The sequence below is a fragment of the Conger conger genome, chromosome 2 (genome assembly GCF_963514075.1).
Source record: "Conger conger chromosome 2, fConCon1.1, whole genome shotgun sequence".
Classification (NCBI taxonomy): domain Eukaryota; kingdom Metazoa; phylum Chordata; class Actinopteri; order Anguilliformes; family Congridae; genus Conger; species Conger conger.
Genome location: NC_083761.1, coordinates 24112460 through 24134950, shown reverse-complemented (window position 1 = coordinate 24134950; position 22491 = coordinate 24112460). Strand labels below are relative to the sequence as shown.

The 22491-nt window shown below is 43.6% G+C and overlaps 2 protein-coding genes across 2 annotated transcripts; both read left to right on the top strand.

Moving 5' to 3' along the window:
• Positions 1 to 6773: 6773 nt before the first annotated feature.
• LOC133121200 (E3 ubiquitin-protein ligase TRIM35-like) lies at positions 6774 to 19029 on the top strand. The gene is made up of 7 exons (XM_061230406.1): positions 6774 to 7181; positions 8874 to 8969; positions 9109 to 9339; positions 11088 to 11110; positions 11197 to 11315; positions 15246 to 15504; positions 19023 to 19029. The coding sequence occupies exons 1-7, from the start codon at positions 6774 to 6776 to the stop codon at positions 19027 to 19029; spliced, it is 1143 nt and encodes a 380-aa protein (XP_061086390.1).
• Positions 18757 to 22469, top strand: LOC133121878 (epithelial cell adhesion molecule-like). Its single transcript, XM_061231402.1, has 9 exons — positions 18757 to 19138; positions 19576 to 19677; positions 20162 to 20423; positions 20653 to 20718; positions 20880 to 20943; positions 21073 to 21171; positions 21275 to 21472; positions 21736 to 21780; positions 22042 to 22469. The coding sequence occupies exons 1-9, from the start codon at positions 19075 to 19077 to the stop codon at positions 22078 to 22080; spliced, it is 939 nt and encodes a 312-aa protein (XP_061087386.1). The 5' UTR covers positions 18757 to 19074; the 3' UTR covers positions 22081 to 22469.
• Positions 22470 to 22491: the final 22 nt, after the last annotated feature.

The following is a 22491-nucleotide window of genomic DNA, read 5'->3' as shown; positions in this document are numbered from 1 at the left end:
CTTTGGACTGTGGGAGGAAACCGGAGTACCCGGAGGAGACCCACACAAACACGGGGAGAACATGCAAACTCCACACAGAGAGGCCCCGGCCGACGGGGATTCGAACCCAGGACCTCCTTGCTGTGAGGCGGCAGTGCTACCCACTGCACCATTGCACCATCCGTGCCGCCTGGTTGCAGAACTACCATGTCTAAAATGTCCATAAAATATAAAATAGTACAAGCCAGTTCACTGTAGAATTACCAACAAAGGGTCAAATTCAGAGCCAGCAACACCACCAACAACAGCTCCTCTTGCTTGGAGCAGTGAGAAATGACAACCACACTTTTTCCAGCAGGTGGCGCCAATGTACCATATTTGCACCATACATTTTCCTGCATTATCATATTGTTATTTGCTGTTCATTCGCTCAGTCAGCAGGTCCTCTGCTGTACACACTCATGAAAACACAGGCATCTGAACACACGCTTAACATTTTCAGTTAATGTAAACAAATGCTGTATGACGCTATGGAATGTTGGGACACTTCATGTTTTAATTGCATCATTCTGGATTTCCCCATGCCTTGTGAAAGTTTGGTTTGTTTCATCAGCCTGGTTCTGGTTTGTATGAATGCGTATTCTCCCCTCCCACCCAACTGCCCGCTGTGTTTCAGGTGAAATGCGTATGTGACTGATAAAGTATGCAACTGATAGGGTGGCCTGTAGCGTAGTGGTTAAGGTAAATGACTGGGACACACAAGGTTGTAGGCTCTAATCCCGGTGTGGCCACAATAAGATCCGCGCAGCCGTTGGGCCCTTGAGTAAGGCCCTCAACCCAGCATTGCTCCTGGGGAGGATTGTCTCCTGTTTAGTCTAATCAACTGTACATCGCTCTGGATAAGTGCGTCTGCCAAATGCCGATAATGTAATGTAAAGTGTAGACATCATAAATAAGCTCTGGGCATAACCCTACATTTAAAAAGTGGCGTTGAGTTGTCATCTCTGTGGTCCTTGTAAGGGAGTGAGCCACAGCACAGATGAAGCAAATCTGCTCTGCAGTTTCTGTGCCTCCCCCAGTTTGAGCTCCTGCCTTTGTTTCATTGAATCAATTCTGTTTGACTGTTCTCTGATCAGAGTCAACTGGATGGAAATGTTCTGGTCACAATCTGCACAACTACGCTTGACACACTGATCAATCCATAACTGCACAAAATGATTTGTACGAAAAGTCTCATGAAGAAAAATAACCCAATTTAAAAATAAGATATGAAATCAAATCCACATTCCACAATTTATTCCTATTTATTCTTATTTTAATGGACTCTCACAATAGCAGACCTGTTTCTGTTTCCTGTCTTTTCAGTCTTGCTAAATCCTTCCCAAATACTCACCCGTCACCCCCCTGCTTACTTACTCCACTGGCTGCCTGTCATGGCTCGCATCAAATTCAAAACATTGGTGCTAGCCTTCCAAGCAGTTAAGGGGTCTTCCCCAGCTTACCTACAAAAAATCATCAGACCCTACACCCCGGCCAGCCTCCACAGGCCACTTGGCACCTCCCCCTTTCCGAACCTCCACCTCACGCTCACGACTACTGTCTGTTCTGGCTCCACGGTGGTGGAATGAACTCCCCGTTGAGGTCAGAACTGCAGAATCTCTCCCCACCTTCAAGCGCAATCTTTGTTGTACAGGTAGCAGTTGAAATTGTACTTCCCTCTAGGGTCTATCAGCGCACTTATCCCTGGTTCTGGGTATGCACTTTGTTGTATGTCGCTCTGGATAAGAGCGTCTGCCAAATGCCATGAATGTAATATTATCAATCCACCGTGATGCAAATCCATCCTTTTAAAGAGAATAGGAGATCACACTGGTTAATTGCATGTTATGCCCAAGCCAGACCTGTTATTAATTGGTTCATTCAGCATTTGCACCATGCCTTGTGCAAAAATCATCTGATGTTTAACAATCAAATGTGAACTTGGACATGCCCTAAATGCACTTGCGTTATGTGCTAATATTGTTCAAATGGAGCCCTTCATTTCTAAACCTGACTTGAAAGCTGAAAAGCTGATGCAGTACTGTACATGCCTTTATTACTGTTGCACTCCCCAAGAAATCACAAAGAGGGCCACAGCTTATGCAGAATGCTGCTGCCAGAGGTCTGACTACATTATTACATTACATTACAGTACTTTACATTATTACATTACATTCCTCTTCAAACTCTACCTTAGTCCTCCCTCCTGACTTACCCCGCCCCCCCCTTCTGATACCCCTATCCCTGTCTAACCCCCCCCAAAAAAAATAAAAAAATAAAAAAAATAAAATTGCACTTATGATGACGACTATATGTTTAGAACAGCAGTCCAGGTGTATTTTCCTAGTTCTGGTTGTGATGCTTTGACTTGTGGTAGAACCTATGCACTTGTAAGTCGCTTTGGATTAAAAGCGTCTGCCAAATGACTAAAATGTAAATGTAAATGTAAACATTTGGCAGACGCTCTTATCCAGAGCGACATACAGTTGATTAGACTAAGCAGGAGACAATCCAATTCAGAAAAGGTGACAATAAAAATATCAGACTGAGATGTTGTTCAGGCGGTGGAAGTTATTACAGAACTGCCAGGTCCCATCCGGCTTGGGGACTAGCACCACGGGACTGGACCAGGCACTGCGGCTTTCCTCAATAACCCCGAGGTCGAGCATTCTCTTCACCTCCTCCTGTATGGCGTGTCGGCGAGCTTCTGGGATTCGGTAGGGTCGTAATTTTACGGTCTTCCCAGGTTCAGTGCTGATGTCATGGGCCATTAGGTGGGTGCGGCCGGGCATAGTCGAGAAGATGTCCCGGCTCCGATTCACCAGCTCACGTAGCACTTGCTGCTGGCAGGAGCTCAGCTGCTCTCCAATACTCACGTCAGGGGTGGGTGGGGACACCCACTGGGCAGAGAGGACTGGGGTTGGAGCTGGGGGTGGCTCATGCCACCTCTTCATCAGGTTGACGTGGTAGATTTAGAGGGGGTGTCGTCGTCCTGGCTGTCTCACCCGGTCATTCACAGGTCCCGTGCGTTCCACGACCTTATACGGCCCATGCCATCGGGCCAGAAATTTACATTCACTGGTGGGGACTAAAATCATCACCTTGTCTCCCGGGGCGAATTCTCTCACCTGTGCTCCCCGGTTATACAGCCTGGCTTGCTCCCGTTGTGCCCGTTCCATGTGGGCCCTCATCATGGGCCAGATCTGGGCCATCCGCCGGTCCATTTGCTCCACATGCTCGATCAGGCTGCGGGTTCGGGACGGTTGCTGTTCCCAAGCCTCCTTCGCCAGGTCTAGTAATCCAGGGGGTCGTCTACCGTATAGCAGTTCAAAAGGGGCAAAGCCGGTTGTGCCCTGGGGCACCTCTCGGACTGAAAAGAGAAGATAGGGTAAGAGCTGGTCCCAGTCCTTACCGTCCATTTCAATCATCTTCCTCAGCATGGCTTTGAGGGTCTGATTGAATCTCTCCACTAGTCCGTCGGTTTGGGGGTGGTAGACGGAGGTTCGCAGTTGGGTTACTTGTAGCAGCCGGCACATCTCCTTTAGGACCCCTGACATGAAGCACGATCCTTGGTCTGTCAGGAGTTCCTCCGCTATTCCGACCCTGCTAAAAAGCAGGAACAACTCCCTGGCAACCGCCTTTCTGGTCGCGGTCCTGAGCGGGACGGCTTCTGGGTAGCGGGTTGCATAATCCAGGATCACGAGGATGTACAGATGTCCCCGGCTGGACTTCGGTAAGGGCCCCACGATGTCCATCGCAATCCTCCTGAAGGGAACATCAATGACCGGCAGGGGTATTAGTGGGTTCCGAAGGGTTACCTTAGAGCTGTGGAGTTGGCACACGGCACAGTGTCGGCAGTAGTCCTCCACAGCCTTTTTCATCCAGGGCTATAAGAACCTTGCCAGGATCCTCTCGTAGGTCTTCTCCATCCCCAGATGGGTTCCCAGCAGGTGAGTATGACCGAAGTAGAGGACTCGGGGCACAAACGGTTGAGGGACGAGCAGCTGTTCAACTTCCTCCCCCTGTGGGTTACAGACTCGATAGAGCAGGTCTTGTTTTACCCTTTAGAAGGGATAAGATGGTGTACCCCCCGGCCCTTGGGGTACCCCGTTAATGTCTCGGGCATCTCTCCAGGCTTGAGCAAAATTGGGCTTGTGTAGTTGGGCAGTGCCAAAGCGGGCCTCCTCGCACACCTCTTGGGGGCCCTCCGAGAAGGCTAGACGGACTTCTCTCTCCGGGGCCAGGGCCTCCCCAAGCTCTTTCTATGACGCAGTGACGGTTCCACTGGTGGCCAGGGCGCTGGGTTGGCGTTCCCTCCCTGGTGGCAGGGCCTCTCCTTCACTGTCCCCAGACGTCGCGGCCCAGACTGGTAGGGGGGTCTGTTCACTGTCCCCAGACGTCGCGGCCCAGACTGGTTTGGGGGTTCTGGCGGGCAGCCCGTCGGGGCCGTCGTGGCCTCGTCTCACTCAGAGGCTGGGGCCCCTCCTCCCAATAATGGGCAGTCTCTTCCCATTAGTACAGGTACGGGTAAATTTGGTACAACCCCCGCTCTTACCGCGTGCGTCCCCCGTGGTGTGATTAGGTTGACCCACACCATGGGGTATTCTCTGGTGTCCCCATGGATAAACGCCACGGCCACCTCTTCACCCCTCTTTTCTCCCGCAAACTCTGGTCTTACTGCTCGAACCCCTGGCGGTGGGCATGGACACCTCCCTCCCGGGGCAGTTCCTGGCTAGATGCCCCTCCTCTCCACAGTTATAGCATCTCCACTCAGGCCGTGGTCTCCCTGCGTCAGGTCTGCCCCGCCGCTTTGGGTCAGGGCAGGCTGGGGGGTGCTTCACATGTGCTGGGCACCTAACTGGGCGGCTCAGGGTTTCGGTGCGTTCTGGTTGGAGCATCTTCTGAGTGACCTGATGGTTTTCGAGGAGGGCCACTAGTAGTTCTACGGAGGCGGGTCCCACCTGGGCTACATACCGTTTGGCTTCCTTGGGTAGAGTGCAGGTGCATCTGTCCAACACCAACCTCTCCAACAGGGGTGGCCCCTCTCCCTCGGCCAGCCAGCTCTTGGTCAGGTGGGTCAGGGCGGCGATTTGGGACCGGGCTGGCTGGGAGGCGTCATAGGACCATTCGTGGTATCTCTGGGCTCGTGCGGGTAGGCTGAACCCATATCGGGCTAGGATGGCTCTCCTCAACTTGAGGTAGTCGGTGGCGTCAGCCATGGCTATATCTCGATTGGCCTGTTGGGCCTTCCCCGTCAAGAAGGGGGCTAGTATGGCCGCCCAGTCTGCCTGTGGCCATTCTTCGCGTTGAGCGGAGCGCTCAAACACGGCTGTCATCTTTGTCAACGCTTCTCGGGGGGTTCGTCTCGATCCGTCACGGGGAGATAGGTGACAGAGTTCGACCACCGCTTCCTGCAGGGCCCGCTGGGACCTCGCCAGCTTGGTGATGACCGCTTCCATCATCCCTCGGGAGCCCTCCTCTGCTTCCGCGTCTTGCATCTCAGCGAGGGTAGGGGCAGCCAGTCGTCTCCTTCTTCGCTCTTCCCCAGGGGGTGTGGCTTCCATTCCCTCTCAGTTCTCAGCCGTGTTGGTTCTTCGGCCCAGATCAGCTTCCACAGCGTTGCATCAGTCATGCATTCTCCACCATATGTGGTGCCTCGGGGTGGATCCTGAGGTGCAGGGGGTGGGCACAGCTAGAAACCAACACAGGAGATAGCAGATATCAGAAAAAATACTTCTTTTTATTTTTTCTGTGTTTTTTTTTGTTGGGGTATCGGTGATAGCGCCCCCCCTCAGGGGCAAGGGTAGGGGAAAACTGGAGAAATTAAAGGGGCCGTTTAGGCAAAAAATAAACGAAGGTTCTTCCCAGACCGGGGTATTTTCCAGGGCTTCCTCCCTCCTTCCCTCTTCGGCCGCGGCAGGGCTGGCGGGAAACACAAAGACAGGGGGTGAATAAGAAGGGATTTTATCTGGCTCACGTGACCAGCGTCCGTTTCCAGGTCTTCAGTGTTGCCATCCGTAAAGGTGGGGTCTCCTTCAGGGTCAGTATGGCAGGGCGTTGCAGGTCCTTCCTCTCTCTGCCTTCCACACTCTCACACGCTCAGGAATGGCACCGACTGAACCTGGCTGCAGCCTCAACCGCGCCATAAATCCCATTCCCTGCTCATTAGGAAAAGAGGCTGCAGCTGAGTCAGTGATTTTCCACTCTGCTCACTCATGTGCGCTGTCTGGGGTCCTGGACCGCAGGTAGAGGGATCTCTCTCCAAGGTGCTGATCTCCCCATCACCTCTCTAGGCAGATGTACTCCTTCGCACACCTCTGCCAATGCGTGACGTCTGCGCGGTTGACCTGCACGGGCCCCTCCAGGGTTCTCCACCCACGGGCACAACATGCAGGAGCAGGGGTGCCACAGCTTTTAGAGGGAGATTTTTCTCTTTTAACGTTTTCGTGCCTTTTTGTGACATCAGCTTGAAATGTTATGCATGCCATGTGCTATATTAATATAATTCCCCTTGTTGTGCGCTGCTGTACCTTCTGAATCCCTCCAGAGCAGACAGTTCAGGTACATTATCATCTCTGGAAGTGAGGACAAACAAATCACTATATTTCCATGTCTGGGAACAACAAGCCAAAGCAGGTTTGATCTGGTTTTGAACCACATGTGATCTGTCCTACAGTAAATTCAGCAAAAGTGGAAATGAAACAGATTGAGAGAGACAGTCTAAGTGAAATTGAGAGAGTGTCTAAGTGAGTGAAATGGCAGCTAAAGTTTTGATTCCTGAGGATGATCTCTGTTGTTCTGTATGTTGTGATATTTTTAAAGAGCCTGTTGTCCTGAAATGCATGCACAGCTTCTGTAGAGTGTGTGTGCGGCAGTACTGGGAAGAGAAGAGCTCTCGAGAGTGTCCCATCTGCAGGAGAAAGTCCTCTGTGGAAGTGCCTCCCGTAAACCTGGCCTTAAGAAGCATTGTGGAGTCGTTCTCAAAGCAGAAGAGTGAGAGTGAAATGGCCGACAAGAGTAACACTCACTGTAGTCTTCATGGGGAGAAACTTCTCTTCTTCTGTGAACATGACAAAGAGCCTCTGTGTGTCGTCTGTCAGACTTCAAAAAGACACAGAAATCACACGGTCTGTCCAGTGGAAGAAGCCGTACTGGATCTGAAGGTATTCTATTTTATGTCATCTATTTCATTTCCTCAAGGCACAATTAAATATGAGTAAATTATCTCTGTGTAAAACATTCAGGTCTGACAGTCAGCCCTGGTATGTGGTCTCGTAAATACATTCAATGGAAGAGGTAGCTCTGTATCTGAAAGTCTTGTTTACAACCATCAAAACAATACACTATGAGTAAAACGTAGGCATAGTTAAGTGTGACAGTTGTGCTTGGGGAACGGTCATAGTGAATATGACTCGAAACAGGAAACACTGAAATATAAAATGCAATTGTAGCAATAATGTGTGAAATTAGTACTAACACATCAAATCTACCACAATTAGAGACCTTGTCGCAAGCATTTTGTAATCCTATATCCTGAAAATCTTGACTGGTTTAATTGTATTGAAAACCCATGATGTGAAGCCTGTGGAGCTAGATCAGGCAGACAACTCGAGAAGCGCCGCCCACTCACATGATGCTTACGTCAGCAACACTTTACTGGAGCCCTTCACCAGAACTGACACTGTCATACATACGACATAACAGCTGTCACAAGATGGCAAAACAAATGATGTCAGTTGATGTCAAATTATATATAACTGTCATACTTTTATCGGTAAATGTTTAGACAAATATGAATGTTTACCAATGAAAGTACAACAGTTTTATGTCACTTGACATATCCTGACATCTTCTGTTATGCGATCTTCTGACAGCTCTTATGTCATGTCTATGCCAGTGTTATGCCAGACTTAAGGCGAGGGGTTCAAATCAAGTGTTACCCTTACGTCTACTGGCAGGGGCAAGATAAACAACCAACCTTTCCTGTTCAGGCCCTTTCTAATTCTGCTGCTCCTCTGCCATGCTGTGCTGCTGCTAGCTGTTGCTGCCTTGCTGGAATTGACCTGCTCTGGAGATCATGTAAGAGCTGTCCTGCTGCCTGGCTCATTCTGCATGCTACAGCCATCACTCTGCCTGGCTCTTTCTGCTACATTATTTGTTTTAGCATGCTGTCGCTCTTATGCTGCTGAAGATAATATGACATGCCTCTGCCGAATTTGCTAGCTGCATTTCCTTTAATTATCCTGCTTAGTGCTGAATCATGCCTTCAGCATCCACCTGTGGGCTCTTCTTCTCAGGTTCCCCAGGAGGGGGGTTGGCAGTTGTTTGCTGTTGTTATGGCTGGCTTACAACAAGGAGTGATGAGAGGCAGGGACTTGACGCCAAAGTTTGCGTTTACATTAAACCTCAATTAATATTCCTAATATGAGTTGTCCGCTTGAATTAACATAACATGTTATGATGTGCAAGAAGTAGTTTCACTTCGCATTTTACTTGTGTTTTAACAGGGCTATTTTCCATAGTACAATACATTACATTACATTACAAGGCATTCAGGAGACGCTGTTCTCCAGAGTGACGTACACCGAAGTGCAGATCAAACACAAGCACAAGTGCGAAGAGGACCTGAGAGGACAGTACGAGTCTTAGTGTAACCATACAGATACAATCGGAACCCTTGAGGAATACATTCCAAACTAGCATACCACAGTTGGCAGCAAGAATACCCCAAGTACAACAATACAATAACACATTTCCCACACTCTTAAAAAGTTACACTGAGCTTCACCTGTACTGCAGCAGGAGTATTACTGTGTCATTTCTATATTTATGTAAGTGGGTTTTCTTCACTCCAGGAGGAAATCAAGCCTGAACTTAATCTTATTAAAGAAAAACTGAAGAGCTTTACTGAGGCTGAACAAGAATGCAAGAAAACAGCAGAACATATCCGGGTGAGTAAAATCACTTTTAGGATACTTTTAGGCTACACAAAATGTTGCGTGTGACAGGCATAACAAACACACTGGCTGTCATACATAAATACAAAACATAGATAGACTATTCAGGATTAACATAGTGTTTGAATTGCAGAGTCAATCCCAGCACACAAAAAAACAGATAAAGGCAGAGTTTGAGAAGCTCCACCAGTTGCTGCGAGAGGAAGAGGAGGCCAGACTATCTGCACTGAAGAAGGAGGAGGAGGAGAAGAGTCAGATTATTAAGGAGAAGATAGAAAACATCACAAGACACGTCTCCACCCTTACAGACAAAATGACAGTTATAGAGAAGGCCATGGACACAGAAGACACCTCCTTTTTAAAGGTAGGAGCTTGATTTACTGTCATTAAAACTCAACAAACAGACATTGCAGTATGCTGTTGTCAGAAGCAAGATTGCAAGAAATGTGACCGTGGAATGACTGTTGGTGCCAGACAGGGTGGTTGAGTATCTCAGGAACTGCTCATCTCCTGGCATTTTCACGCACAACAGTCTCTAGAGTTTGCAGAGAATGGTGCGAAAAACAAAAAACATTCACCAGTTCTGCTGTGAGGGAGCAGGGGCGGGAGACCAAGAGCGACCGGGAAGGGATCACAAAGTTACCAACGATAAGTTGGATAATCACTGAAATAAGTAAGGAATATAATAATCGAAAAAGGGAACCAAACTCCCCGGCGATTCGCCAACTGAAAATCTGACAAACTAGATTTTCAGGAAACGGTCAGGAAATAAAAAACGAGATTTCCAAATGGCAGTCTTGAACGGCTTAACTTCAGCAGCAAACTATGCCACTCGCTCCTCTCGATGGAGGCAAACCTAAACACCAAAAAATATGGAAGGTTCACGGGAACCAACCAAACTGGGAGCAACAATATAGGTCTCTAGATTTCTAACTAATTTCTCATTTCTAAGACAATTCAGTCTTTCAAAACCTATCTATCTATCTTTCTACCTACCTACCTACCTACCTACCTAGCCACCTAGCTACCTACATACCTACCTACCTACCTACCAACCGCATTCCACATGCGGGAGGTAATTTTCCTGCTGAACCTGGCCGGCACCCCCTCTAGTGGTCTAGAGAGGTAAATACTGGAATTTCCAGAAGTAGACAGGGAAAACCATGACATCTGCAGGCAGAAGCGCTTTGTTAATGAGAGAGGTCAGGGGAGAAGGGCCAGATTGGTCAAAGCTGACAGGAAGCTGACAGTAACGCAAATAACCACACATTACAACAGTGGAATGCAGAAGAGAATTTCTGAACAGACAATGTGACAAACCTCTTAAGTGGATAGGCTGCAGCAGCAGCAGAAAGTTAAGAAATAAGTAGGAAATACGTAATATAGTGCTCACTGAGTGTACATGCATTACACTTTTACTGAGTGTGACTCAATAGAATTTCAATTGAAAAACATCTGCAGAGTATGAAATTTCACTAATTTACAGAAGGCTTCTTCTTCACCACAGATCTGTCTTTGACAATTCTTTCCTCAATAACGGAAAAGACACTGAACACAGACGACATACAGACCTTACATGAAGTTTAAGACAGACTGATCAAACTGCCTGTTCACACACTCGATTTGCAGTCAATTGGTTCAGAGTTGCTTGTCTGTTTTGCCTGGCATCTGGAACCAATTACCAGAAATCACATCACAATTACACCAGGAGCAGGCACTCCACAGCCCTGTCTTGGACCACTCTTTCCTCTATAATAGTTATTTCTCTGTACCTTAACTACAGATTTTGAGGTTACTTCCTGCCATGGTAGCCAAAATAATGGACAACTGGGCCTGCTCAGCATTTTAGTACACTAGCTTGAGCATGCTGGGATGTTCATTGTGTAACTCAGGAACCGCACCTGTGTGGAAGCTCCTGTTATACACTTTGTGTCCCTCATTTACTCAAGTGTTTCCTTTATTTTGGCAATGATCTGTACATTGCAGTACCTTCATTCATGTGTGCTTACAGTTAACATCTACATCAGTTTCATTCGCATTGTTGTGTGTGTTTGTAACAAATTGTTACCTGTCTCTCATAATTATCATAATTATTATTATTATTTTTTTCAGAACTACAAGAACATCAAGGAAAGGTATGTAGACTCTCACCTCATTTCATGTTGTCTGTTGAAGACACTTCAATCTCCAAAGCTTGACTGAGTCCTGCTTGTCATTACAGAGCCCAGTGCACACTGCAGGACCCAGAGCTGCTCTCAGCGGCACTGATAGATGTGGCCAAACACCTGGGCAACCTGAAGTTCAGAGTCTGGGAGAAGATGCTGGGGATGGTGCAGTACAGTGAGTATCTGGGGCAGATGGTGAAATCATGTTCTTGCAATTATTTAATGAACAAATAAAACTTAAGAAACAAGCAGTATAGTGAAATGGTGCAAAAGATAAGCAGTACAGTACCCAGTCTTATCTCCCTCCAAGTTTAGGAAGATCACATTGGCTGCACTGCACTGCTCTCAATTGAACATCAGAACACAAGCAGAAACAGAATTGGCATAATCTATAAAATATCATTCTTAATAGTTTATTGGCTGTGTGAATTTTGTGCATTGAATTTGCAATGATGTGTTAACTTATTTATTCATTTTCATAAAGCAAATATGTTTTACATTAAAAATGTAAATCAATATAACTGCAATATATTTGAATAAATTCTAGAGCGTAGAAGTAGCAGTTTGGCTACTTCACTGGTTTGATCAAACTTCTCTGCATTGAACATGAAATTTTCCCGATCTTCACAGATCAGATAAATGGATATTTACTGAATTAATATTTCCTCAATTCTGGAATAATTCATAATTTCAGAGCATAAGATCCATGTCAACAAGGGCCATCTCTGATCCTCATATTTGGAACCAATAATTCAAGAGTTTCCTAAAGTTCTCCTTAATAGATCTGGAAATCTTGCCAATCCTGCTTTCAGGAACAGACCCAAGGCAACACTGCTTGTCTGCCTTTCCTGGCTCAGCTTTTAAATATCACCATCTAGTGGTCTTGTGGGAGACTGAAAAGAGATAAAGATAAAGAAACAAACTTTAGCACATGGTCAGTCTGTACCTCACATGCGTCCTGATCAAGGCCTGTCCATACTGCAAAACAGCATAACCATTGGGACTGTAATTATGTCATTACTGGCTGTGTGATGATTCAAGTGTGTCCACAGAAGCTCTGTGTCCACAGCAAGCAGCCTTTGTTTTGTGACGGTGTTCTCTTTCGTGGAACTGGCTTCTCGGACAAAATTCAGTGGGTTGCTCAGCCAGATCTTACAACCCTGCTGTCCCTAGAGTGTGTACAGTCCTCCAGCATTAGCATACCACTAGACCATTACACGCTGGACTTTTATTAAAAATGCTTCAATTAAAAAATAGATGTTTCCTTCTTAGAATAAATATATATTTTTGTACATTTAAATATTTGTATTGGTTGCACAACTACCATGTCTGAAATGTCCATAAGATATAAAATAGTACAAGCCAGTTCACTGTAGAATTACCCACAAAGGGTCAACCACAGGACCAGCAACACCACCAATAGCTACTCTTGCTTGGAGCAGAGGGCAAGAAATGATGACCGTACTTTTTCCAGCAGGTGGCGCCAATCTACCACATTTGCGCCATACATTTTCCTTCCTAAGTGCATTGTCACATAGCCATTTGCAGTTAATTCACCAGGTCAACATGTCATTCATTTCAGTCTGATTTACTTGCATTTCAATTCATTTCAGTCTGATTTACCTGCATTTCTAAAAGATCCACGCTCATAATTTAAAGCTACGTACAGAAGAAATTGTAACTCGTTGTATGAATGTTGTTGATGAACTTGATTTGGTTCCGGAGTGCATGAGGAAGGATTGGGTTGCCCTGCTATAATTTGTTTTCAAAAATGTTCCAAAACCTTGCAGCCATGCTTAAAGCATTCATGTAAACCATATTTTAGCCCTAAATGATACCCTAATGATGCTGGGCTGGTAGAGGGCAAAATTAAAAAGCTAGTTGAAAGGAGCGCTCCTTTTAATGGGTGCCTGTGTAAGTCTAAATACATGGCCTTGCAGTTGCAGTTGACTTTAGTAAATGGGGAGAAGTGAAAGAATGAAAGACATCAGCTAAGACAGCTGGAGAGCCACAGGGTGTGTGCTTTTTGTTTTCGCCTTAATGTTAGCCAATCAATTCAGAAACCAATGGGGCCTCATGCCTAAAAAGGTTGTATGATCAGATTCATGCTGGATTCCGATACGACAAAATCCACAGCAACATTGAGATGAGCAAAGGCAAAATTCACAACAAAGTCTTTAAAGCCAATTTTCTCAAAACTGTTTTGCAGAAATGAAATGCATTCAAATAGCATTTCCAGAAATATTTCCTCAGTCTCACAAAGTGATACCTCGTTTTGTAGCTCTCATTTTGCACATATATATGCAATGATAAACTGAAAAAATCCAATGTTGAAACATATATTTCTCCTTAATTATAGGTCCTGTAATACTGGTCCCCAAAACTGCATATGCCCCTCTCTCTCTCTCTCTCTCTCTCTCTCTCAGTGGGATATAGGAATAGTGAAAGAGTCCATCAGTAGGAAGGAGAGATTCTGGCCCATGAAGCTGAGGAATAGTGATGGTCACTATGCATCTGGAGTCACTGACCTCACACTGAAGAGCATCAGAGTGGAGCTGGACTATGACAGGGGGGAGGTGAGCTTCTTCAACGCTAGTGAAAGACACTCATTTATACTGAGAGTGTTGCTTTTAATCAACAATTAATACTTAATATTAATAATCTTTTTGATCTTGTTGAAAATAGTGTGGTTTTTGTTGCGAAGATTATTTCAGTACAGAGTCTGGAGCCTGTCTCGGTTTATGCTTGCTCTTTCGAGTCAGATAAAGTTAATGCACAAATCGACCCTCGTTAAGGAGAGAGGCGCACCTTGAGATGACTTGTCTAGATCACAGGGGGTTGGGTTTTGCAATAAAACCGCAAGGCTAAAAAAAAGCCTTCTTACACTTCTGTAATCAGATATGGTCATTGTCAGTCCTACAGCCTTTATACTAGACCCAGCTGGTATTAAATTCACGATTTAAGTTGTGAAAATTTATGAAACTACAGTACTTGTAAAACCTTTATATCATGAAATCTTAAAAATGATCTACTCTGCACTCTTTTCACATGTGGTGTCTCCCCATAACTGTCAGTTGAATAGAGCTGTTAGATGTTTTCACAATTTGACAATCCTATTGTGGCTTAGCTTGTAGAATAGCTGTATGTACATAAGAAGACAAACTTCACCAACAAATGGATCTTTACAGTCTATGCATAGAAAAAAGTAATTAGTCCCACATTCAAGGTAGCTTAGATTTTGCTCTACAAATGTAGTGTTCCTTAACATAGCATAAAGACAGGGAGAATATGTTTTTTGGGGTATTTACATCCATATCCAGTGACGGTTCACCCAATATGGATTTAAATGAATTAAATTTAAATTTAAATGGACAGTCTACACTTTAAGCTCATATTCATAATTGGTACTTTTTCAAGCTGGAATACAGAGCCATGGTAATTTTACCTTGTGCTTTGTTCATCAAAAGAAATGTGCATCGGCCTTCTAATTCCATACGAATCCCGCACTCCAATCATTAATCAAGTAACTACTTATTTTATCGTATTTTTATTCCAAGGCGGACATGGTTCGGCTCATGCTATCTTCTACGCCATTCAAGATTGTTAGTGAAAGACAGGTGCTACTTGAGGTGTTCACCTCTGAAGACGTCACATGACAGATGCTTCAATAATTCACTTGCCTACACACAACAAAAATGATGGCATGTCATGGGCTGCTCTGCACCATAATATTGCAGAGGTCAAAACTATTTTATAAACATTCTGATATGAGTATTCTGCAGACATAAGACATGATTGAGATAATTCTATTACAATAAAGATTATTTCTCAAGAACTAAGAAAAATGACAAGTACACTTTACCAACTATCTTCAACTGAATTGCTGGTGTGAAAACAATACATAGAAATGATTTATGTTTTCCCATTTAACTTACCATACAGAGCCACCACAAAGCTTTACTTGTTCTATTTGTGTATTTCACAGTTTGAATCACATTTGCTTTAAGTATACATTATTTTTAATGAATTACTGTACATCAGAATTTTAAGATTTACAATTATTCCACATAAAGAAATTGATATTTCTTCTTTCTTGACCCCTCAGCTGCTGTGACTCTGGACCCTAACACTGCATCCCCCAGGCTGTCTGTGTCTGATGATCTGACCAGTGTGAGAGACACTGGAGTTCACCAGCAGCTTCCTAACAACCCTGAAAGATTTGACAGCTGTGCTGATGTTTTGGGCTCTGAGGGATTTAACTCCGGAAAACACAGCTGGGAGGTGAATGTAGGGAACCAACCTGCTTGGAAGATAGGAGTGGTAAAAGAGTCAGCCAACAGAAAGAGTGCTAGCCCAGAGGACAGGTTAGGTGGAATTAGGTTGTTTGAAACATTGCAAGAGTTTTTGAAGCCTTCTCCTTTGTGGTGGAAATGAATCATCTTCATTCTGCTTAACTCCATTTAAAGTTTAGATTTGCTTTCGATCACATACAGATTCATTGTAACAGACATTTAAACCAGGGGTGACAACATTTTTGCATCCCACTACTGTATTTCTCTTGTCTGGCTGGAGATAGGCAAAATGAGCAAATCCCTGAGATGTTTCAGACATTTTATTATGTTTTATACCTGGGGCTTCACATCTAGCTGGATGCTACAGGATCCTCAAGTACGTAGGTTTGTACATTGTGGTGCTTGGTAATCTGGAGTAAAAACTGACTCTGTGTTTCCTGTAAATTTTAGTGTATGTATGTGGACATCATTCAGTCTCCACACCTCTAAGTATATTTCAAAGCATGGTAGCAATAGTCTCCATCCATGATAACATTCAGAGCTTCAATCAAGGCTTACAGAAAGCTAATGTTCAATGTGCACTTCCTATAAGCCTTCAGTAGTAACAGTAACCTCAGCCAGGGCAGAAGTACTAACAATACCAATGCTCAGATAAAACCAGGACTTCAATGTTGAGAGTAACATGAGTCACTGAGCATCAAGCATGAATCATTGAGCACCAAAGGAACAATTTGCCTGTGACTGGATGAACTGGTTTCAATTTGATTCTGTTGTCCCTACCATTTCTTCTTCTATCCGTTTTACTTTTTATTGTCTTTTCCCTACGCTTTATTGTCATTCCTTGTAGGAGACATTAAGCCAGGTACCTCAGCGGACTGGTCCCAGTGGTAGGTTCTATTCCCAGTGAAGGTTCTGTTCTTCCTTACTTTATCAAATTCTTTAAATATGGCTCTCTATACGTGGTCACCAAATCACCCTCAACTCAGGCTGTTGTGACCTAATTGGGTAAGCACAATAAGTATAACTATCATATATCTCTCCTCCATACAGATTCCATAAACTTATTACACAACATCCTGCCTCTGCTCATGAGTCCATATAAAATAAAGGGGACCTCTTGTTGATCACTTTACCAGCAGTATGAATTAACCACTTTTCCACTGTGGAACATGAATAACTGAATATGAAATCATGTGTACATCATGCAAATCTACAAACTTGGCTGTATAAATGAGGCTCTTCTGTTGTTTGATATTCATAGGACATTCTAATGCCACTTGGTGTATGCCTGAACTAATTATTAGCACTTCAGCACTGCTGTACATTGAGGTACACGATTCTGTGAATGTGAGTGCTCCCCTATAGGCAAAATAGCATTACACACACTCTGTGTGAAATGGACCTGAGAAAGATTTCACACACAGACCAACAACATTTAGTGATAACACACACAATTCAACAGCCACTACTCGTAACTTGTTATAGTGTTTTATTGCAGGCCATAACAACATGCTTTATCACAAAAGCAAACAATAGTGCATCGATAAGATTTAATACGGTCAATTTAGGTCTGATAATATGAAAGATGCAGTGATCCTCCTCTTTGGCTGACCAGCCACCAGATGACCAGGTGTCGTTGGCGCTCACCCATATTCCTGTTACCTAATGAATCTTGGCACAAGGTGGGATCATGAAACCATTAAACACAGTCCAGCCTTCTTTGAAGCCTTGGCTGAATCCAGAAGAAAGAAACAAACTAAAAAACCGTACTGTGCATATGTGTGTCATCTACTTTAGTGAGCACTGAACAGTTAATGGACGCAAATGCATGCCAACACACACACACACACACACACACACACACACACACACACACACACACACACACACACACACACACACACACACACATAGGGTAAGACGGGGGATGCTTCCCACAATTGTGTAAAATTGGACCAAATTTCATCTCAGCATGGAATGTCTTTTTTTAATTCAGGCATTTCATGATGCTTACCATGTCTGTGACAGTTATACTGCTAGAACCTTCTTGGGCTAAATTAATTTTATTTTCTTGTCACCGGAAGATAGCTTTTTCAGTATATACAGTATTTGTATTACTTTTTCAGTATATACAGTATTTGTATTAAGCTGTACATTAAATATTTGGAGGGGGAATTCAAGGACAGTATTTAGTTGGATTTTCTTATGTAAAACAGTTCTACAGTTTAGTGAAATTATTATTTGCTGTTCATTATAGTAATACTAGCCCACATTAGTATTTATCACTAGTTAGCTAGACATTTGCCTTCCACTGTTGCAAATGATGTGCTCTTTGAAAAGTTGCAAACTGTAACTGTTGCAAATTCCATTTATATGTATTGAATATTCAATTACTTCTTTTTAATATTGCTTTGCTCCATTTGTGGCCAACATTATAAATTATGTTATGAGAACTATGTTAAATAAATTTACATCATATTACTAATTGAATGTATTAATACAAATTTTCAAATGTTTCTCTTTTACTGTGATTCCCCATTAACCATAGATTATTATAATTAAGAGGACTGAGCCACTATGGGCTGGGTATTTATGTAAATGGAAATAACACCAGCTTTGACAGGTGAAGTTAAAATATCAACTACCCAGCGGCCAAATTACGTTAAACAGGGCAAGTGTAATTTTTCATTCTTCTGTGTGTGGTGCTAAGAATTTAAAAGGTTTAGTATCTGTGTGTAGCCTTATTCCATTTTTAGGAGGTTCTAAGCAATACAACCAATAAACCAATAGGTTTTAAAGCTCAGTATTTTAGAACTGTAGAAATGGTAGATAGAACCCTGTAATCTCTGTACATTTTCTGGTCTCGATTTATATGAACATAGCTAAACACCGATTTTGAAATTAGAGGCATTGGTATTTATCTTCTTGGTGCCACATTCACAACATTGAACAGAAGTAGGCCTATCGGTTTACATACAGTACAGCAAAGTTTACGACAATAACTTAATTGGGGTAACCTATGGCGACACGCTAACTAAATTAAATTCAGTGTTATTTGTATCTTAATTTCCCCGCGAATAGATCACAAAGCCGCTATAAAGGTTCAAACTTGTGTTTACAGTATGGCTATACAGACATAAATATTTGGTATGCCTGAGACGATCTCGCGGTGAGTAATAGTTTCTATCGGAAAAATACCGATTTTCGGAAGGTCATGTTTTGAAACTCTCTGTCGCTCTTCCCCTCCGGCGAGGTGATGACACACCTTAAGTTTCGTCCAGGTGACGTCACGCAGCAGGTAGATATATACAGGTGGAAGGGCCATGTAAATTTTCAGTTAACAGTCGTGCCGTGCTGAAGACATACGAATTTAGCGATATAAAGAAGTGCCGCTTCTAAACTGTTGATACTGGACTAGCGCCTTCAAATCTTATTAAGATATAATTTCCACTGGTTTGAGTGTAACGTGAAACTACGCATCGAAGAGCAGTTTCACCGAAACCTGCTGGACGAGAGGACGGGCACCTGTGAGAAGAATAGACTGATTGTCTGCTGAAAGTGTGATTCTCCGAGTTTTGTGCTCCGGACAGCCGCTAGGACCATCTCGGATTTTGGTTGGGACTATAATTTCGAAGTTTGACAATGAAGTGCTTTGTTTTACTAGGCCTACTTGTCGTGGCTTTGGCAGTGGGTGCATCGGCTCAATGTGAGTAGCCCATTATTCTGATCTTTACGTTTGTATTTTGATTAGAAGCGATATCGTAAATATTCCCAAATACAGGCATAGCTATGCCAACGTTATTTAGGATGTTGAAAAATCACATGTATCCATTTGAAATGATGCAGATTGTAACACGTATACAATTTCTGGCGTAAAATTTAGCTTTGAATGTTTAATTTTGTCCCCTCATCTTTACGGCAAACATTGGCTTTTTAAATTGTCCCCGATATTGATCTACCGACTTAATCCAACAAACGACCAACGCCCAAATTGCACCCGAGTACGCCATTGAAGTCCTTGGGGATTTGGCGTACAATAACACCTTGCCGCGTAGGCCTACGGTCCACACGACCCAATTATTAATATAATGCACAATTTGCACTTGCATTGAATGGTCTGACCACATTTTCTTGTTCCTACAGGTCGTTGCGAGACTATGAAGTGGGCAACGTGTGACGGAACCCCTTGTGAATGTTTCCTAATCGTTGGAAATGGCGATAAACAAGCTCTGAACTGCACCACACGTAAGTTATACTTTTATTTATGAATCCTAAATGGCTGCATTTCAAATTTGAGTGTCAATGTAAAATATCATAGTGGGTAAAGTCTTTGTAAGGGAAACTTAATTTGGTGGCAGGCTGACTGATTATTCAAATGGATATCTGGTCTAGGTCTTGGTGCATATGTGGTTGTAAAATGAGTAGAGTTTTCACTTACACTTTGCACTGGACTAGACTGTTCTACATTAGTGGAGATTTGTATCTCCGTCTTCTATTCAAGCATACATTTAGGGCTCTCCATTCATGGTAGCAATGGAAAGATGATTTTAATCACTATGCCAGTGGCAACCTCACTAATTAGAATGACTCAAAGGATGGTTAAACAAAGGTTCAAATTGGTATCATTCTCCCACCTCTAATGTCTGCATTACAGTAGGAGCCGACAAGTTGGGAATGGTCAAGTAGCGTGTCTGGTGCACTTATGTACCCTGCCCTCTCTTTTTGCCAGTGATCCCCAAGTGTTTCCTGATGAAGGCGGAGATGTACCGAGCCAGGAAGGGCCTCTCCACCCGCACGATTGGTGGGAAGCCAATGGAGACTGCCTTTGTGGATAACGATGGGATCTATGACCCCGAGTGCGAGTCGAACGGGCTTTTCAAGGCCAAGCAGTGCAACGGCACAGAGGAGTGCTGGTGCGTCAACAGCGCGGGGGTGCGACGCACAGACAAGGCAGACAAGGACCTCAAGTGCGAAGAGCTGGTTGAGACTCAGTAAGTGAATTTCTTTGCAATTTTCAGGGGGTGAGGCTATAGCTAGGATCAGAGGTAAGAGCACTGCTTCTCTACTCGTGTCCCTTGTGCTAGGAGCGCATTTACATTTGCTCAAATGTTGTTCAAATATGAACTTGAGTGAATAAAACTTGAATGTAGAAGGAGAAAGGGTGATTGGGAACTTTGACTTGAAGGCGTTTAATTTATTTTTGCCCCTTTTCTCCTGCAGTTGGGTGCGTTTGGAACTGAAACACAAGGAGACGAAAGATCCTGTGGATCCCGCCAAACTGAAGGCGTATGTACCGTTCTTGTACTTTTGCAACATGTAGTCGTGGATCATGGCTAAAGTTTATTGTGGCTTTCTTAAGCCTTGTTCGTTGAGTTGCTCATCCATCTACAAAATGTCAGTCTTGTGGATTAAATTGGTTTGTTCATTCTTTTCTCTAACTTTTGCAGTGCCATTGCTGATGCTATTGAGGACCGCTACCAGCTGGACAAGAAGTTTGTTTCTGATATTCAGGTAGGCAATATATCTGTGTACATTATTTTGGTGATTTAAAAAATAAAATTAAAATAAATGTATGCTGCAGTTTTGGATCTTCACAAGGTTGTGAGTGCTGAGATAAAAATTGGTTGTTTGTTCTTGTAGTATGACAAGGATGCTCGTCTTATTGTGGTGGATGTAAAGAAGGATATTGGTGACAGGACGGCAGACCTGTCTCGTATGGCCTACTACATGGAGAAGGATGTAAGTCCCGAGATGGTTTGGACTTATCTTGAACTGTCGTTTTATTGGGCATGAATGTTGGTTTTATCAATTCATTCTTTCACTTCCCTCCTCCCTTTTCTAGATCAAGGTTCTGCCACTCTTCAAAGATACTATGAAATTTGAGCCTGATGTTGGTGGCCAGAAGCTGGACCTTGAGAAAATTCTGGTCTATTATGTGGATGAGAAGGCCCCCACATTCACCATGAAGAGACTGACTGGCGGTGTAATTGCAGTCATCGTTGTGGTTGTCCTTGCAGTCGTTGCAGGGCTGGTGGTTCTGGTGAGTAACTTATTTGCTTTTAATAACTTACTCTTTTGTGGGACAGAACAACTTTGAGTTTAGGCAGTTCCCTTATAAGGAGAATGACAAGGCTTCCTTGCCTTGAGAATTTGTACTTGCTCAGTCTTGCTATGATCTTTGTTACTTCATGAATTATTTCTCATTATTTGTAAAGTTAATAAATGTTCAGGGAATGGGTGGTTAGACATTTTGTAACCAGTCTTTTTTTTTTTTTTTTTTTTTTTTTTTTTTAATCCCTTTAGTTCCTGGCCAGGAGGAGGGAGCATGCCAAATATGAGAAGACACAGGTGAGTTCAGATGCACCATGGGAAATGTAGGCCTGAAACTACTTCAGTGAAGATTCCGAGCGATACTCACGATTATGACTGCTCCACCTGAGATGGCAAATCAAAAAGTTGTGATGCAGTTTTTTCTGTTGCACTTATTTCGCTAGGCTGTACTCATGCACATGTCAAATGATAACATGTGGGAAAACTTACTCTACTGCACTGGTTTTTTCTAATTTTATTTGAATGCTTTGTTAAATTCTTAAACCTTTGTTCCTGCAGGTCCGAGAGCTGGATGAGATTCAGCAGGCCCTCTCGTAACTGAAGGAAGAACCCTTGTTCTGGAATTCACACACCCAGTCACTCATTCAGGAAGCTGCCTGCACCATTGTGTGCGGAGAAATCTCTCTGAAGAAAATGCTAAGACAAGTTTCCCTCATGGCTAACATGCACTTTTCCAGTGTACTGTGGCATTCCAAAAGTTTATTCTGAAGGGTTTTTCTTTTTCCGTTTTTTCCCTCTTATCTTGAAGTGGTTTGTAATATGCTGCACTAGTTTTAAAAGCCAGATTGTTCTGATGTCAGTTGTATGCATTTGCCATTAAAATAGTTGATTTTAATTTTCTTTTTGTATGAAGTTTTGGAAAAATGGCATCTAAACATTCTTTTGTATTTGTTTTAAATGGTTTGTAATAAAATGTCTAAAGAATACTTTAATGCTGGTTTTTATTTT

What these genes read in the sequence shown, in the direction of transcription:
- LOC133121200 (XM_061230406.1), top strand. Translation starts at nt 6,774, where the DNA reads ATGGCAGCTAAAGTTTTGATTCCTGAGGATGATCTCTGTTGTTCTGTA. An exon ending in TACAAGAACATCAAGGAAAG is followed by an intron (nt 11,111 to 11,196) that starts GTATGTAGACTC and finishes TTGTCATTACAG; the next exon opens with AGCCCAGTGCACACTGCAGG. An exon ending in GCTGGGGATGGTGCAGTACA is followed by an intron (nt 11,316 to 15,245) that starts GTGAGTATCTGG and finishes TTGACCCCTCAG; the next exon opens with CTGCTGTGACTCTGGACCCT.
- LOC133121878 (XM_061231402.1), top strand. Translation starts at nt 19,075, where the DNA reads ATGAAGTGCTTTGTTTTACTAGGCCTACTTGTCGTGGCTTTGGCAGTG. An exon ending in CCTACTACATGGAGAAGGAT is followed by an intron (nt 21,172 to 21,274) that starts GTAAGTCCCGAG and finishes TCCCTTTTCTAG; the next exon opens with ATCAAGGTTCTGCCACTCTT. An exon ending in CCAAATATGAGAAGACACAG is followed by an intron (nt 21,781 to 22,041) that starts GTGAGTTCAGAT and finishes TTGTTCCTGCAG; the next exon opens with GTCCGAGAGCTGGATGAGAT.